Raw genomic sequence first — 17,777 nt, 5'->3', positions numbered from 1 at the left:
TAACCAAGATTTTCTTTTTGCTTTATATAATATAGATTCATTAAATTTTCTACTACTATGTAGAATTATCAGTTTTTCTTGTCGATAGATCATGCAACTTTATTATATTATGCCATATATATACCAAGTTTATTCTACATTAAAGTATCATCTAAACTCTCTTAAATTAAACAGTATAATAAAGTAAAGATACTACTCCCTCTGTCTCATAAACATTGACGCTTTGGGATATTCTTTTGTCCCACAAAGATTGATGTTTTGTAAACTTCAAGAAGTAATTATTGAAAATATTCAAAATTTTGAATTGTTATTGGTTTAAAATTAAATAATATCTCTTTAGTCAAAGAAAAAAATATATTTAAACTCAGTAATCATTATTTTCTTAAAATGTGTAAAAATTTCTAAACATCAATTTTTATGAGACATGGGAGTATTAGAATCAATCATTATTAGAATCAAAAACTTTTAGAAAGAAAATTAGAAAAACCATGGCGAAAAACGAGATATTTATTTGGTGCGAGTCATAACTACAAAATTAAACGCTTGCATGGTTGCCATGTGGGTCTCTTGAATACTCTAACAAATCATTTCCTCCAAGGTTATAATTATGCCTCACTATCTATGGTATTTAAATGTACTATTATATGAAATACATTGTAAACGTCGTTTTCTAACAAAAAGCTCATAATCATTATCAGGCGAACAAAATCTGTAATCAAGTGGTGGATTGTATTGGTATGGTTAGTGTATCACTATTCGGATTAGAATTTGATATAACTCTAGTTGACAAAAGAATATAGTTTTAGTTATCATTAATTATTTTTTTCACTGACTAATTAGCAATATACACATAAAGGGGTAATGTCCATTAGCATTTTACGCGTTACATAGTATATTTGATTATATTATTAAAAATTAATCTAAAACTTTTACAGAACAACTAGAAAAAGTTTCACATATACTACCTATATTTTATTAAATCAAGAGAGTGTACACCTCCATATTCACCAAATTGTTATTTTGTTCTTGTCACCAAAATATAATAAGCTTTATTTTAACTTTAAATTTACTAATAATATCTATAAAAGGGAGTATTTTGAAAGGAGCTTAGTTAGTTTTGAATGTTGTAATGACTAATTGACTAATGAAACCTAGAAAACGAGGGTTGGTGAAAGAATAATTTGACAATGGATAGGATTGTGTGTGTATGAGTGTTCATAATAATAGTAATTATTATTTTATTTTTTAGTGAACAAAAAAGGAGTACATTAAATAAGAAGAAAGAAGGGTATTCAACTTCAAGTGTGCATGTATGTCGGAGAGTAATACAGAAGGAAAAGGACTGCTCCTGGTGAAGCATTACTACTGCTTGACACATCCATGTGTGGTTCAGTTCAGATTCAACTAAAGCCAATCCCTTTCCTTCCCTTTCCTTTCTTTCGTATTCTATACTAACTATATCGTACTAGCTAGACATATATATTTGTTTTACACTATGCACCTCCTTTTTTTGTCAACGAATTTAAAAGAATCGGTGTATATGGTAAAACAAGTACGTAGTACATATTCCACACAAATTTATTTCCACGCAAATTTATAAATGTATTATTAAATTTAAACCATTAATATGATCATATATATGAAAACTCAAATCCAGCGTAATTGTATTATAAGACTATGCTTAGTTGTACAATCTGATCTGAGTTACACGATATTTTTCAAAAAGTATACTTCAAATAAATGATTTTAGATGTACCTAATCAGTTTCTAATATTAGCCGCAACCCAAAATGGACAATCTTGATGATACAAACGATGGAACCGGCGAAATTTTAGAACTACACTTTTTTTTTAACATCTGAAAGGAAGGACCATGTGCTATAATTTGGGAGGAACAAACTAGAAAAAGCTCAACTGCCCATTCATGCAAAAGTGAAACCAATGTGAGCTATACATTTATATGTAAAATTAGAAGAGAAGAGAGAAGTCGTTTTCAGAATAGAAGAAGTGGGTGTCGTTTCATTTACACGAAAAATAATAAAAAAACCTGAAATAAGAGAAGAAAAAAAACGCCATGGATTTCAGTGCCAATGTTAGAAATGGTTAGGAGTCAGTCATCAGTCTCTCTCACTAGACCCCTCTTTCTTCACTCACTTCCATGATTTCCTTCTTCTCCTTCTTTATGCAGTCATGTCACATCGTGACGAGATAAAACTTTTAATACTACGTATATTACTTGCTAGTTTATATATTAATTTCTTTTCTTTTTTAATTACAAGAAATATTTATAGCATTGTCATTGGCCTATATCTATATTTCGTTTCTTTCCTTCTTTCAGCCTTTTATTTCTTTCCCAAGTTTTTGATATATTGTTGATAAGACAAGATTTGAATCATGACATAGAATTGATAGCTATATTGGAAAGAAAGAAAAAAAAGGAGTGCTACAAAAAGTTTTAAAGGTATACATAAACAATTTTTTTTATAACTAAAAACATCATGTCTTGGTGTATTTTTACTTGTATATAAGATTGTCTATCACCAAGCTTCAAGCAAATAAACATTCGAACTGAAATTTAAAACATATCCTTATTATATTCACCTATATTAAACAAACCATTTATGTTATCCATCTTCAAAGTACAGTGTGGTCTATCTTTTTGTAGTAATAGTATCTTTAGCGGTGTCAATCTCATGGATTGGTTCGTTTAGATGTCACATGATGCAACATAACAAAAAGTACAAAAGCTGCATGTTATCATCATTTTCCTCATGCATGCATATCTGCATCGCCAATATTCCTATACATCTGTTTTCCAAGAAGAACTTAACCACTACAAGAAAATGTTTGATATCCTACCACACAAATTAAAGGAAATTAGTAGGAAATAGTTGTTTCTTACCGTTTTCCTACGAAAAACGAAGGAGGAAAGAGCCCAAAGGAAATCGAAATTAGTGGAAATTTGGAAGGAAAAATCTTTCAAAATTCCTTCAAAACTACTTTCGAAGGAAGTCTCGTAGGAAAAGCGAAAGAAAAGTGAAGGGTGGCATTCGTCCATTTTCCTACGAAATATTAGAAAGAAATTCATTCTTACTATTTTCCTACCAAAGTGGTCTTATAATTTTCCTACAAACTTAATAAAAAATAAAACTAATTAATGTTGTTTTCTATTAATTTCAAATTTAATAAAAATTTATTAATTATTAATCCGAATAATATATAAAATCAAATTATTAATTTAATTAGAAATACAATTCATTTTTTAAACTAAATTACAAACCTAATAAACAAATATTTACAAACTAAATACTAAATATAAAAAATTAATAGGTTTTGTCGTTTTAGCTTGAGACGCTTAAAGCTCCTCCAAAGCTTCAGATATGGAACTCCGCTGCCTTCAACGATGGAGATTCTCAGGTTATTTCGGCCAGCGTAGATCAGATTAGGCAGAGTCTAAAGCTTCTAAGTTGGGTCTGTTAAATCGATTGTTGGTGATGTATGGATTGATTCAACTGTTGGTGATGTCTTGGTTTCTTTTCCAATGAAGAAGACAATAGAGATGGAAGAGGTAGAGAAAGAGATCAGTTGCTTCAGTTAGAGAAAGCTGAGCAAAATGTTGGGTTTTCTTAGAAGAACAAAGGAGAAAGAGAAAGAAGAGGAAAAAGGAGGAGGACAAATTTTTGACCCATCAAAAAAAAAAGGAATAAGAAGTATAGAAAGGAATGAGATGGAGGCTGGAGCGTTTCTATATCTAGGGCTTTTACCAATTTTCCTACCAAATTTTCACTACAAAGCTTTTTTAGTTTTATTTTTAATATTTTACAGAAAAAATTCGAAGGAATTTTTCCTACCAAATTCATTCTACGTCTTCTCTTTTCATATTCCTTCTGGGTTCCTACGAGCTTTAGTTCAACAAACTTTTTGAAAGAAATTTAAAAGAAACATTCCTACCAAATTCATTCAACATCTTTTCCTTCTATATGATTTCTGTTTTCCTACAATTTTTTTCCTTTGGCCAAATTATTTGTAGGATTTTCGTAAGAAATTTCCTACCATATTCTCATAGTATTTTCGTATGAAATTATTTTCCTTGTTCCTACGATAATTGCTTTTCGTCAAAGTAAGTAGGAAATTTTTCATACCAATTTTTTTATAGGAATTTCGTACAAAAACATGATATTTTCTTGTAGTGAACGTACGTAATTAGGTATATGAAACAAAATGATTGAAAACACACACACAGACTTCTGTTACTACTAGTATTTAACAATAATGCTAAATTTTCTCAAAGATACCGACACCTATAAAAGTAAAACTTTATTTTACCTCAAACTTTTAAAAAGCTAAAACATTTTTTCCTCTTTTTTTTTTTTGTCTCTGTCTTCTCGATAACGCTTTCGGCTGATGAGATCTTAAGATTCCCAAATGCATAGGTGAATGAAGTATGATTATAATTTTGTTTGAATATCCATCAATATGGTGTAGCTAGGGAGCTTTGAGGAACATGGAGATAAGGCTTATAATGATCCAAATGGACTGATATATGAGACATTATCTTCCATAGACCATTTGTTTATCTTTTGGCTTTTTTGGTGGATGACACTTTTCGCTCAATTCCAAACCCAAATGTCTTTATATTTTTTTATTTTGCCAATTTGTTCACAATTACAGTCACCCTCCTCCTTCCATTAATCCATTTATTGGTTCTGTAATTTGCCCAAAGAATGGGGACACGACAAACCTCGATAGCGACCAGTAAAAAGTTCAGAGAACGATAGAGTGAAGACATAGTAAGAGTGATGCCCCCACCATTTTGTTTATTGACATTTTCCGCTTCGCCATTTGCTTCTCTCCCACCAAAATAAAAACCAAACGGAGTGAAGATTCCTCAAATCCTAACCCGACCCAAACTCTAGTATCAAGCGGACTAAAGCATCCGAAATAGTTAAACTTAAATCACACACTAGCACCAAGATAAGATCATGTTATAAAGAGAAACAATGAGAAACCAAACACATGTTTAGTTGGTAGTCTTAGAAGCTTACACCAACGATACAAGGTAAGTCTCGAAACCAACAAACAAAAGCAAACAGATTTCATTCAACTAAGGGCACATGGAACTTATAAACAGACAGAAGGAAACATCCACCATTCCATAATTCGTGAACAGACCTCATTGGTCATCATCACTAGTTATGCTTATTCACAAGGATAGATATATGTGAAATTTTTCTACCCAGAAAGTTACATCAGAATACAGTAAAAAACATGGGATTGCAAGCCTGCTTCTCTGGCCATTAAAAGAGCACATGAAAACAAATTCGAGTCACATTCCCAAATTCTCCAATGGTGAAAGCAGAAAGGCAAAAAGCCTTTTTTTGTGTGTGTTTGTTTTGAACTTACGGAAACTACATTTGTACCTAACCATACCATAAAACTTACCTGAAACCCAGAATGAGACAAAGGGTTTTGTTTTGAAGTAGTGTAATCTCTCTCATCTAGGAGGAAGACCTGTGTTCTGATTAGCTTCTCTATCTCTACGTCTTCTACCTGAACGTCCCAGCAGAATGCGTCCTTGTCGCCTCATTCGACTTGCCAAAGAGTTACTGTTACTATGCCTCTCTTCTTCCCCCTCTTCCTCCTCTTCTCCGGAGAAGTTCAGCTCACTTGTTCCGTGGTTGATTGTCGTCGAGTCATTCGAATCTGAAGCAGAGCGCCTTAACTGATTCCCTGGTGCCCCAAAAGCATGCAACAAAAGGAAAACATTCACAAGATTCCTACCAATTCCAGCATCAATCCCACCATGATCATCACCCTCATCTGAATCTGAACCGTCAGCATTGTTCCTTTCTATCACGTAATCCTCAAACACCATCGAACCAGGCATGGTCGACCTAATCGTGCTCATAACATCACCTCTGTCATGCTCAATCTCAAGTCTTCTCCAATTCTGCTCCACATCAGGATCCACTTCACGCGGCTTCGCAGTAGGGTGGTCCATTTTCATGTGTTTCCTCAGCTCTTTGAAGGTTCCAGCAAACACACAATTCTCCTGCATACAGATCCTCTTCTTAAGATTCAAAAAGTCACGAGCAGGCTGTACAATTGTCCAACCTTTCACCTGGCCTCTACAAAGTGGGCATGTGAGATTCCCAAGCTCAGATTTATTGATCTGATGGTGACTCGATGACTTCAGCTTAGCTGACGCTTTCTTGTACTGATCTAAGCAATTGGAATACCGGAAACTGGTTCCACACATGTAAGGACGACATCCCTTGTCATGCGATGAGCAGAGGAGAAGAACAGCGTTGTGCGGACACTCCATGCAAACCGAGCATATAACATTCTCCCAGTCCCTCTTCTCTAGACACTTTGAACAATCTTCTGCAAACATGTTCCTTCCCACAAGCCGATTAGAAGATGGAAGTTTGTATGGCCTTGCTCTAGCCCTGAAGCGTCGCAAAGGAAGCCTGCGTCTTGTCCTCCTAGCTTTGGCCATAATCTCAAATTCAAACCTGTACAAATACTAAAAAGATTAGGAAAAAAATATATGGATACAAAAGTTTGTAACAATACAAGGAGATATCTCTTTATGAAATATGCCGCACTCTGATTTAGGAATTAGGTAACAATGATGCTTCTTGAATATAGCCAGCTACATATGCATTTATAACAGATATTTCACAATCTCGCATCAATGGCAAAGAAAACCCATAAATTTTTACAGAATCACAACGAATCAACAGGCATTGATGTTGACAGCAGTAACAATATCAACCTATTCCTCGGAATAAATGTATTCAGTATATAGTCACTCAAACAAAGATGGCTAGATGACAGTTACTGAATTCATATATCACTGGATTTGCATTATGAACAAACCATCTATGGAAATACAAATGCAATGCAATCTAATGAAACTGAAATCAAAGTATGGTAATTCAAATAGATAGAGATAACACAATGACTAGACCAAAACGACAAAGAGATCAAATAATCGAAGCAATATACCTCACTACTCCCAAGATAACACAATAACTAGACTCTCAGCAACCAATTCCAAAACTCATAGGACAAAAAAAAAGCAGATGAAGAGACGAAGTCGCATCTCAACAAATACAAGTTAATAAGATCACATAAAGTGCAATATAAAAAAAAAAAAAAATAAATAAAGATGTGCCTACATGTTACAAGACAACCAAAAGGAACATGCTTCACCGAACAACTCACGCGACATGACAGTGAATCAATTATTAAACAAAGGAGAAACCTTAGAATCTAATCTAATCTAATCCACATGGAGCAAAGACCTTTGACACATCTCAGATCCAGAGAAACTTATATAAAAATATAAGCAGGGTTAAAACAAAAAATATAGAAATGTTCTCATAACACCGATCCTTATTTCCCAAGAAATAAAAAAAAATTGAAATACCCAAATGGATCCTGACAAGTTCTATTATACAATTCCAACGAATTTTCAACGACCCCATGAACCAAATCCGAAATCGGAAAAAAAGTCATAGCTACAAACAAAATCCGAAATTTCCAGCAACCCTCTTTTAAGTTCGAATTCGAAACTCCCAAAATTTACATAACATCTCGATAATCTAACACGAACCCACCAAAATCCGTCGAGAGAAACACCAACCCAGATCGCTAATTAGACGAAAAGAGTAGAAACGAAGACAAGGAATACGAACACACGGAAGACTTCACCTTTTATTAGAGATTAGGGTTTCGAAACACAGCGTAAGAAGACGAAGAGGCTTGAATCGATCGAGCGAGAGAGGTAAGGTAAGGGTAAGGGTAAGGGTCAACGAAGAGGTAGAGAGAGGGACGAGGAAGACGAGTGGGAGTGCGAGATTCGCGTGGAAGCGTCTCCACAGGCTCCACCAAAGCTCTCGAATCGGAGTTTCTCTTTCCTCACGTCACGTGTAGTGGAGCTAAAGTATCCACGCGTCCTTAAAAGTGCGTAAGACTGACGCGCTCACCCAAAGGTTTTAAAAAGGCCTTCTAAAGGCCCTTGATAATTTGGGCCTAACATCGAATCATACAAATTCCCAACTTTTATCTATACTTTAAAGTTCATCGATCACCTCTTTCAAGTTTCACCAATACTTTTGAATACCTTTCCATTTCAATTTAAACAAACGCCATATTCCATGGTTTAGATTTCGGTATTGCTTGTAGCTCCCCTAATACGAGATACGTTTTGTGAAAGTGATGATTTATGTTTGAGAGTAAGGTTCCATTGTATAAATTATAGATGAGTAAGTGGTAGTATCTTATGAAGTTAGAAATTTGATTTTTTTTTTTTTAAAGAATTATGAGAAGATTCATCATTTAAAAGAGACATTTTTCATTTCATGTTAGTTTCTTTTTCTTTTAAATTAACAGAATAAAAATTAGGATTTAAAAATAAATCTATAGTAATGTATAATAAGCAAAACCAACCTTGAATTTTTTGGCCTCAATGGAGTCTCAACCCCATGAACTGATGATGCACAACCACCATAATTGAATCACTTAACTAAAGAGATTCAAAGAAATGTGGCCGCAATCAAAATGATATTATTAGCAGCTGAAAGCCTATACTTCACCAACTTAGACCAAGGCTGACTCTATGTCAATTCATGAAATTCAAAATCATATCATTATAATCTAAGTTATTAGTCAATCAAATTTCTTATCAGCTTTAAAGCGGGATTTGATTTGGTATTTGTTGATAAAAATATAGTTTAGGAAGAGCATATTTCTGAGTGTTCGAAAAAAGTCTGTAATAACAAAGGCGTACGTATGTTACGGTTAACCGCGACACTTGGGTAAATTTTTTAGATTAATGTTATTACATAAATTTTTAAGTATGCCCTTGCTAAAATATTCTTTATTGCCCCCATTACTCTATTTTCATCTTAGATACACGTTTTTGTGTTGTATATAAAATATCATAAATATACAATATAAAAACTTAATTTTGTTTATATTTCATTTGTTAACAAGCCCATATTCTATTAATAAAGTAAAATTTTATTACTTATGTTAAGTTGACAAAATTAATCAAATGTTTTAACTGACATAATTTAAAAAAATAATAATAATTTAATATTATTATCCCGGATAAAATATTTTTTTGGATCCACCACTCTGTAGTAGTAATATATAATAGATTTATTGAGTTTGATGTGAAGTTCACGAAACTTAACAATTAGTACGATAGGAAAAATACTGTACAATAGACTTAAATGGTACTAAGTTCATATTGGTCTATCAAATCTCCATTCGAAGAGCATCTCCATCGGTGAACCCTACAAAATTGAGATTCTATATTGATTTTATTAATATTTTAATATAATATTATTATCTAATTTAATTAATTATTTTTGTTTGTAAATTAAGGAATCAGATGGTGACAGATAAGCAAGAGAGAGTTTGGAATTGTCTCACTATCGATCGATACAATTTATTATTTGAGATGAATTTATTTTTCATCCAATTTTTTTCATCTAAAAGTACAACCATTTGAAAGTTGTATCGTCTTTTGTTCGACATCTCTCTCGTAGTAAGTCTCCTCCTTTGTTTCTCTCACACTCTGATTGACTCTATATGGTACTTCAGTAGTCTTGGCTTTGTATATGATGGAATACCACAAGTGCAACGCGGCATATCCATACCAGTTCAATGGCGGCGGTTTCCACCTGCTTACATTAGAGGCGACACCGTTACAAAAATACTTTTACTAATCTCTGCCTTGAGCTCAGGTTTCTGTATAGATTAATGATATTTTACATAAATGTTTAAGTATGCCCCTGCTAAAATATTCTTTATTGTCCTCATTATTCTATTTTCATCTTAGATACACGTTTTTGTGTTGTGTATAATATTAAAATATCATAAACAACAGAAAAATTTAATTTTGTTTGTATTTCATTTGTTAACAAGCCCATATTCTATTAATAAAACAAAATTTTATTACTTATGTTAAGTTGACAAAATTAATCAAATATTTTAAGTGACATAATTTTTTTTTTAAAAAGAAAAAATTAATTAAATATTATTATCGTGGATAAAAAAGTTTTTTTTTTTGGATCCACCACTATATAGTAATATATAATAGATTTATTGAGTTTGATGTGAAGTTCACGAAACTTAACAATTAGTACGAGAGGAAAAATACTGTACAATAAACGTAAATGGTACTAAATTCATATTGGTCTATAAATCTTCATTGGAATTTTAACTCCCCCCGACCGCCACCTCTTAGTGGGCTCCTTGTCCAATCTCAGTCCATGGGTTCATCTTCCTTAATGGGTCTCACGTCCTCTCACTAGGCCCGTGAACCCATCCATATCCGACGGCCGGTTTGCTACGTCTGGGATGCTTTAAAGACTTTGTTATCGTCCCTACAAATCACCACATGATCTTTCCCTTTGTTTTGTACTCACTCATACAGTTCCGACAGTCACTTCCCGGAAGGTCACCCATCCTAAGACTACTCCAACATAAGCACACTTAACTGTGGAGTTCTCTCAGGATCCTTGACCGAGATAAGTGCACTTTGGTGACATAGGTGGCCAAATCAATTCTTTTAAACATCTCTGTATGTCCCTGAAACAGGGGTGTCACATTTCACCCCCACTAACAGATCACAACGTCCTCGTTGCGCACCAAGACTATCACCCCCGATGGTGTGAGCCCACTCGACTGGGTTCGGCTCTGATACCATTTGTAACGCCCTGACCGCCACCTCTAAGTGGGCTCCATGTCCAATCTCAGTCCATGGGCCCACTTTCCTTAATGGGCCTAACGTCCTCTCACTAGGCCCGTGAACCCATCCATATCCGACGGTCGGTTTGCTACGTCTGGGATACTTTAAAGACTTGTTATCGTCCCTACAAATCACCACATGATCTTTCCCTGTGTTTTGTCCTCACTCGCACAGTTCCGACAGCCATTTCCCAGAAAGTTACCCATCCTAATACTACTCCAGCATAAGCATGCTTAACTGTGAAGTTCTCTCAAGACCTTTGACCAAAAAGATAAGTGCGTTTTTAGTGACATATGTGGCCAAATCAATTCTTTTAAACCTCTCCGCATATTCTTGAAACCGATGTATGACACGAATAAATGAATATGGCTATTATTATCTATCACGTTCTAAGTGATGCAATTTTTCAAATGGTTGTATTTTTAGATGAAAAAAATTGGATGAAAAATAGATTCATCTCAAATAAGAAATTGTAAACTCAATTATGTACTCATCTCTTTCATCTACAATGGGATGAATAAAAAAAAAGAAAAATAAGAAAGGTGTTTCTCAACTGAACAAAAGATAAACAAGATAGACTATTTGTTTCTATCTTTTTCATCAATTTGTTTCTATCTCATCCCTTTGAGAGTTTACGTACTATTTGCAGTAAAAAACAATGGATTTAACAACTTCTACATTTCAATTCGGGGATGAATAAATAAAGAATTTGTTGTAACATCATTAGAATGCAGCAATAAAGAAAAAAGAGAGGAGATTACGGTATTAATTGGTGTAAAAACAAAAAAATGGTGTAAAGAATCTAAAGCTATGGGATTTCAATTAAAAGTTGACTTAGGGACACAAAGACAGATCGATGTACAATGAGGAGAAGAAAAACTTACAAAGGGACGAAGCGAGAGACATGTATTTGACCTTTTTTCTTGTTTGTAAAATATAAAATTTGAACGGGCGATATGGCTGCGGCGCCGCTTGCTCTCCTAATTTGTCCCACGTCTCCTCTGCCAAAATTCTATTTCTTTACGACATTTTCTTCTATATTATCAACAAAAAGGTTCTTTTGGCAAGATAAGTAGTAACGTAAAAGTATGCATGTTGCACAAAAGAGAATAAAAAGTATGCTTAGTTTTTTGATACATGCATAACTAACTGACTTCTACCATAATATTATTTCAGATATACATTTTTCATATAGGACTAAATACTAATATATAGATTAGATGATTTAAAACAGTCATCTAAGATATAATGGAGGTGCAGAGCATGTAATTCAAGAAAATCGAGATATGTATTAATATTTAATATATCCGAACAGAACTAGAAAAGATTATCATATGTACACAGTCTATATAGATATGCCTAAGTTAATATTTATGTAAAAAAAATTAAGATTATAATAGTCACGAGTTTGATTCGGTGATGTAGAGATGGCTATCTAATCTTTTTACCCAATATGTAGGCTAAAACTTTTGTTAAGAAAAAGAAAAAAAAAAAACTGATTATAAAATGAACGTGTGAGTATGAAAATAATTAAAGTTGTCAGTCTTCTAGTTGACTATTTTAAGATCCGATCCCAAGGCAAAGTATCTTGTTCTCCTGGGTTTTTTCGTACGAATTTAAAAATTAATAATGTGAATTTCACGTTAAGATATAAAAAAAATAAATAAACAAACATGTCACATAGGGAGACCTCTTCTTAAACGCACTTAACTAATGACATGGCTTTCATATTCGTTGTATACTATAGTTTCCGACGTTCTCGCCATCAAATTATGGACCGACACGTACATAAGATTAAAAGAATCTATCAAACTTCATCAAACGAAAAAATCGAAAACAATAGAAATGAATGAATATATTAGGTCAGCTAGTAGGATAAATAAAATTAGGTATCTCTCTTGAAGACGAATTGTTGACATATCTATTGGACAGGTTAAAATTTGTGGGATTGTTCAGTCTAACCTTTGAACGTATAGATGTTTCACCAAACTAATTAAACCTACTATGCTAATATACTATACAGAAAATTACGACTTACATTGCACTCTACTGAACATTTTTCGCCAAACATAAGCTCTTAGGTTTAGCATGGGGCAACTATTACCAAACTAAGCTAAATCCACATCAATTTGCGCAACCATATTTATTAAATTTATAAAACCTATATGAATTTCTACGTAGATCTGCCACTGACTGGTTGCTCATCAAAAGTTCGAACAATTCGTTATTAGTTTTCCTAGCGTGGATATGGAGCAGCTGGGAGGGCTGCGCTTATGTAATTAAACTTTGGCGGATACACAACGTCATGGTGTTTATTTCGTCAATTACTACAATAAGCTTTTTTTTGTTCTTTTTAACTTTCAATCTCATCACAATACCAATTTGACTTTAAGAAGATATCTATTGAAAATTTCAAAACAGCTTCAAAAAAAAAAATTCAAGGTACAGTAGAAAGAATGCATATTATATAATAAGCTATCTCGTTATAAAGATTTTGGATGCTTAGATTGTTTTTTTTTTTATTGGTATTTCATCTTTAAATAACTCTAATTCGCAGAGATTATATATTCCATCTAGTAAGTAACAAAAACATCAATATTAAAAATACAAAGGTCGATGGTCTTCTGTATTTCACATGTTACCATCCATGTGACGGGAAATTTCGGGGACCCTAATGCCCAATATACTGAAATTACAAAACAAAAAAAAATGATATGAATTGTTAAAAACTGGATCTAATTATCTTAATATTCTTATGATCACTTAATAAACAAACTATATAAGAGAAGGCCAGGGAGGAATATATATATATATGTATACACTTTTCTATGACTACTAGGATGGTAACCAAAGTCATGATTCCATCGTAACTCCGGTTTAAGTGCTTTAAAGACCAAAATCAATCCTTTTATGAAGTAACATGGATTAGTTTCTTCTTAAAGATAAAAACTGATTATTTAAAGAAAGTCAAAGCTAGCTTTAGAGATGCGTACTATAGTGAATAATACAAATAGTAAACGAACGATATATTCTGATGAGAAAATGGGATTTGACTTTAGCAAATCAAAATCCAAAGCTAGCTAACAGACAAATTAAGAGTTTAGATTAATTTGCAACTCCACTGATGGGCATCGATCTTTCTCTCAAGTTCGAGGCCGAGGAAAAGGACAAAGATGAAGAAGGATCAAAATATAACTGCAATGAGAATAAAGAAGACGAAGAACATGATGCTAGTGGCGGTGATGAAGATGAACAAATGGTGAAAGAAGACGAAGAAGAAGATTCTTGTTTAGGTTCAAGAACCCGGGAAGAAGAGAACGAACGTGAAGAGGTACGTACGTACCTATACGTATGTATCTTATATATCCATCCGAATTTTTTTGTGTGCAAATATGTTAACATCTATGGATGGAGATCAGATCTTGCAGCTACAGATCCAGATGGAAAGTGTGAAAGAAGAGAATACTAGGCTGAGGAAGCTTGTGGAGCAGACTCTTGAAGATTATCGTCATCTGGAGATGAAATTCCCGGTTATCGATCAAACCAAGAAGATGGTGAGAGAATCTTACGTCTCATCCACGTTACATTAGTGGTAATAAATTGATATTTAACATGAATAATTTGATTGGTTTCTTTAACCTAGGGTCTTGAAACGTTCCTTGGAACAAAAGGCAAATGGTGTGTGGATATAACAAGTAAGGCTCGAAAAAGAGGACCTGAGATATGTCCATCCGTGGAAAGAGAGTTAGGGCTTTCGCTATCTCTACAGAAAAAGCAGAAACAAAAAGAGAGCAAAGAAGCTGTTCAGTCTCATCATCATCAGCAAAGTTACAACAATAGCAGCTTAGATATGAACGCGCCACGTATCATATCATCTTCTCAAGGGAATAGAAAAGCCAGGGTGTCTGTGAGGGCGAGATGTGAGACCGCAACGGTTCGTGTCTTTATCTCTTATCTTGCTCTCAATTTAGATATTGGTAACATGATCTTTTAATAAGAAAGATGAGTGTGTAGATGAATGATGGATGCCAATGGAGAAAGTACGGTCAGAAAACCGCAAAAGGGAATCCATGTCCACGAGCTTATTACCGATGCACCGTGGCTCCAGGATGTCCCGTTAGGAAACAGGTACGAATACGATGTGTGAAAAGTGCAATTGCACATACCCTCAAAGATACATTCTATATTCTTTTGTTTGGGGACCATTTTAGATCAAGTTATTCACAATTATATATGTAGTATTTTATTGATCTTCCAACTCAAAATCAGTTTGTAACAAGTGAATTCGCCTTTATATTAATTTATGTCCAATGTAAAAGTCATAGCATGTCATAACTACATTTGAATGAAATGAAATATGTATATAGTTAAATAGTTAATTATGACTTGTTGCATTGTGAAGGTGCAAAGGTGTTTAGAAGACATGTCAATACTGATAACAACCTACGAAGGAACACATAACCATCCACTTCCGGTGGGAGCAACAGCCATGGCATCTACTGCCTCCACTTCTCCATTCTTGTTACTCGATTCCAGCGACAACCTCTCTCATCCTTCCTATTATCAAACTCCATCAATCATAGACTCATCTTTGATCACATACCCACAAAATAGCACCACTAACAAGCGAACCATACGAAGCTTGAACTTTGATGGTCCATCTAGAGGAGATCATGTTTCATCTCCCCAAAACCAATTAAATTGGATGATGTAGAGTTCCCATGTCTCTCAATCGTCAACTATGCTTATTCCTTTGGTTCCATTATTTTACTATTAATTCAAGTCATAATGGATTCTTTGCCTATTTCTTGTTCTTGTTTCTTAACATTTGTGTTTGGTACATAGAAATTGAAGGTTTGAGACTGTTTTAATTCTTTCTAATGTTAGTAACGGTGGTTGAGCATGTTAAAAAGAAACGTGCACCAAAATAACACACCAAAAAGATCAAAAGATTAAAGATGCAAACCTCAACACGCTCTTCTCTATCTTTGCAATAGAATCCTTTTTATACATATCGTTGAGAAATCGTCCAAGACATTAATTGAACTAAATTGATCTAATAGAAACCTAGTTAAAGAGGGTTTTTAGTTTGGAACCTAATTGAACCCATCCATTCTTTATATTATGTCCTGTTTCAACATCCGACGCAGCATTAATAAATATCGTTGATGTTACGAAAGAATAACATTTCTACAAACTTCGCAACATGTGATGAGCTTTTTTTTGTGTCTCCTCCAGCTTCTTCAAGATAATTTACAGATAATTAAGGAAACCAGATGATTTCCTTATGTCACCCCAAAGGCTCCTGCTTCGAATGGAAGCCATCACTTTGCATTGAGTTGAATGACAACACCTGGTACAAATCAAGGAAACCAAAGTCAAGGTCAGGTAAAACTAACAGCACGGGTACACGAACCTAACCAAAACCCATTGAAAAAAAGACATGAAAATGACTAAACCTACTCAACTATTAGGAAGCTATTATTCTTAGGCTCTTTGTACTCTTAATAGACTAATCTTTTCAAACAAAAACATTGAAAAAAGTGGTCTTAAGACACTCAGGTAATTAGGAGCACAATAATTCTATACTTTGAGCCTTTAGACCAGAGATCTGGGGTTAGAAGTCGAACTACAGTAAGGTCAAAAGTAAACAAGCAAAAGGGTGATGTGCACATTTTGACAATTAACACAATTTGACTGGTAATGCAAAAGTGAGCAGCCTATTAACTTATCAAAGTTGAATTACTCACCGAGAGATCATCATTGATTGTGGGCAATGGTGGCATCAAGCAAGGCATATTATTCATGCTGCCAAATCAAAGATATCAGTACACCAAGCTCCACCCAGGTTACAGAAAATGTTAAAAAAATATCAACTTACTCATCTTGGATGGTGATAAGGTTGTTCCTTGCCTGACGAAAGAGATCTAGGTTATCCTCTACCTGTGTGCAATTATCAGGACAGAGCGCTTTTAGCAAGAAGCCAATACCACATTTGCATTCCTTTGAACAATGTAATCTAGAACTTACCTTATACGAGGAGAGATTAACTCTAATTTGACTAAAAGCTCGTACATTCTGGTCTAAGAGATTTCTTGCATAACCACTTAAATCTGAGACAGAAAAATGAAAGAATCAGTAAGGAAAAATAGGCAAGACTAAAGTTTACTGCCACTTCAACCAAAATCCATATGCAAGAGAGCTTAAAGGAATCATCTTTACAAGGTAAGAGGATCAGAGAGAGGACTTCAATAAAGTGTCACGATATAAACATACAGCAGGCGTTATACTCCTTTACTAGATGTATGTCATAAAAAAAGACCTGGAGTATGCAAATTCGGATGGAAATCTCTCAGATAAAAGATAGAAGTTAACCTTCACATGTAATTTGTTTACTGGAGCTTGTAGAGGGCATTGAGAAAGGGTACGAAGCCATGTTATGAGGCAAAACAGAGGGTATGCTCGACTTAGAAGACGATTCCACCTGCTTGTCCTGAAGAAATATAAATCTTTTTAGAAAGCACCTTAGGACTAAAAACCTCAATTTATCAAAAGATATCAAAGTCGCTTTCAATTGTTGTTCAAAAGTCTCACTCATCAAAATTGAGCAAATGGAAAAAAACAACAACATACCTTGCTGGAACTTGTTCTTCTTCCACAATTTAATTCTTCTGATTTTCTTCTCTTTCTCTGCGCAAAAAAAAAAACATTCAGTATATCAAAACTCCAACTTCAAAGACTGTTATCTCCCATAGTCTCATCCCAAGAACTCAAGTAATACAACTCAAACGACAACCAAAAATTCCACAAAACCATTTCATTCTGTCTAGTGTAGTTTCAGTTTAGGAATCTATGTATGCTCTATTACATGTATGAAATGGAACATATAGAAACTGTTCCCCGAGTGTCATTTTTCTTTGATACACACATATAATAGCATGGTGTAAGCTTAGAACTACATGACTGCAGCAAAATGGTCACAACAAAGCTACAAAAACCGTGGAACGAAA

At 34.0% G+C, this 17,777-nt stretch overlaps 3 protein-coding genes across 4 annotated transcripts in view; 1 reads left to right on the top strand and 2 right to left on the bottom strand.

Annotated features, from left to right (window-relative positions):
- On the bottom strand, window positions 5,131-7,918 carry LOC104750611. 2 transcript variants are annotated; one of them, XM_010472433.2, is made up of 2 exons: window positions 7,719-7,918; window positions 5,131-6,514 (listed from the first exon to the last, which is right to left on the bottom strand). In XM_010472433.2, exon 2 carries the CDS (start codon window positions 6,496-6,498, stop codon window positions 5,494-5,496), a length of 1,005 nt encoding a protein of 334 aa, XP_010470735.1. In that variant the 5' UTR covers window positions 6,499-6,514; window positions 7,719-7,918; the 3' UTR covers window positions 5,131-5,493. The 2 variants fall into 2 exon arrangements, with proteins under 2 accessions (XP_010470735.1, XP_010470736.1); XM_010472434.2 differs by lacking the exon at window positions 7,719-7,918 and adding an exon at window positions 7,011-7,103.
- On the top strand, window positions 13,724-15,571 carry LOC104750610 (probable WRKY transcription factor 9). The gene is made up of 5 exons (XM_019238028.1): window positions 13,724-14,098; window positions 14,187-14,321; window positions 14,411-14,701; window positions 14,782-14,895; window positions 15,170-15,571. Exons 1-5 carry the CDS (start codon window positions 13,892-13,894, stop codon window positions 15,479-15,481), a joined length of 1,059 nt encoding a protein of 352 aa, XP_019093573.1. The 5' UTR covers window positions 13,724-13,891; the 3' UTR covers window positions 15,482-15,571.
- LOC104750609 overlaps window positions 15,720-17,777 on the bottom strand; it is a gene marked incomplete in the record, with an annotated part of 3,466 nt that continues 1,408 nt past the window's right edge. Inside the window, 6 exon segments of the mRNA XM_010472432.2 lie at window positions 15,720-16,120; window positions 16,518-16,575; window positions 16,649-16,710; window positions 16,798-16,880; window positions 17,143-17,260; window positions 17,401-17,457. Coding sequence (XP_010470734.1) covers window positions 16,058-16,120; window positions 16,518-16,575; window positions 16,649-16,710; window positions 16,798-16,880; window positions 17,143-17,260; window positions 17,401-17,457 — 441 coding nt within the window.

The sequence above is a fragment of the Camelina sativa genome, chromosome 16, assembly GCF_000633955.1.
Source record: "Camelina sativa cultivar DH55 chromosome 16, Cs, whole genome shotgun sequence".
NCBI lineage: Eukaryota > Viridiplantae > Streptophyta > Magnoliopsida > Brassicales > Brassicaceae > Camelina > Camelina sativa.
Note: the sequence above shows the minus strand (reverse complement) of the source record. Positions and strands in the feature narration are given on the sequence as shown.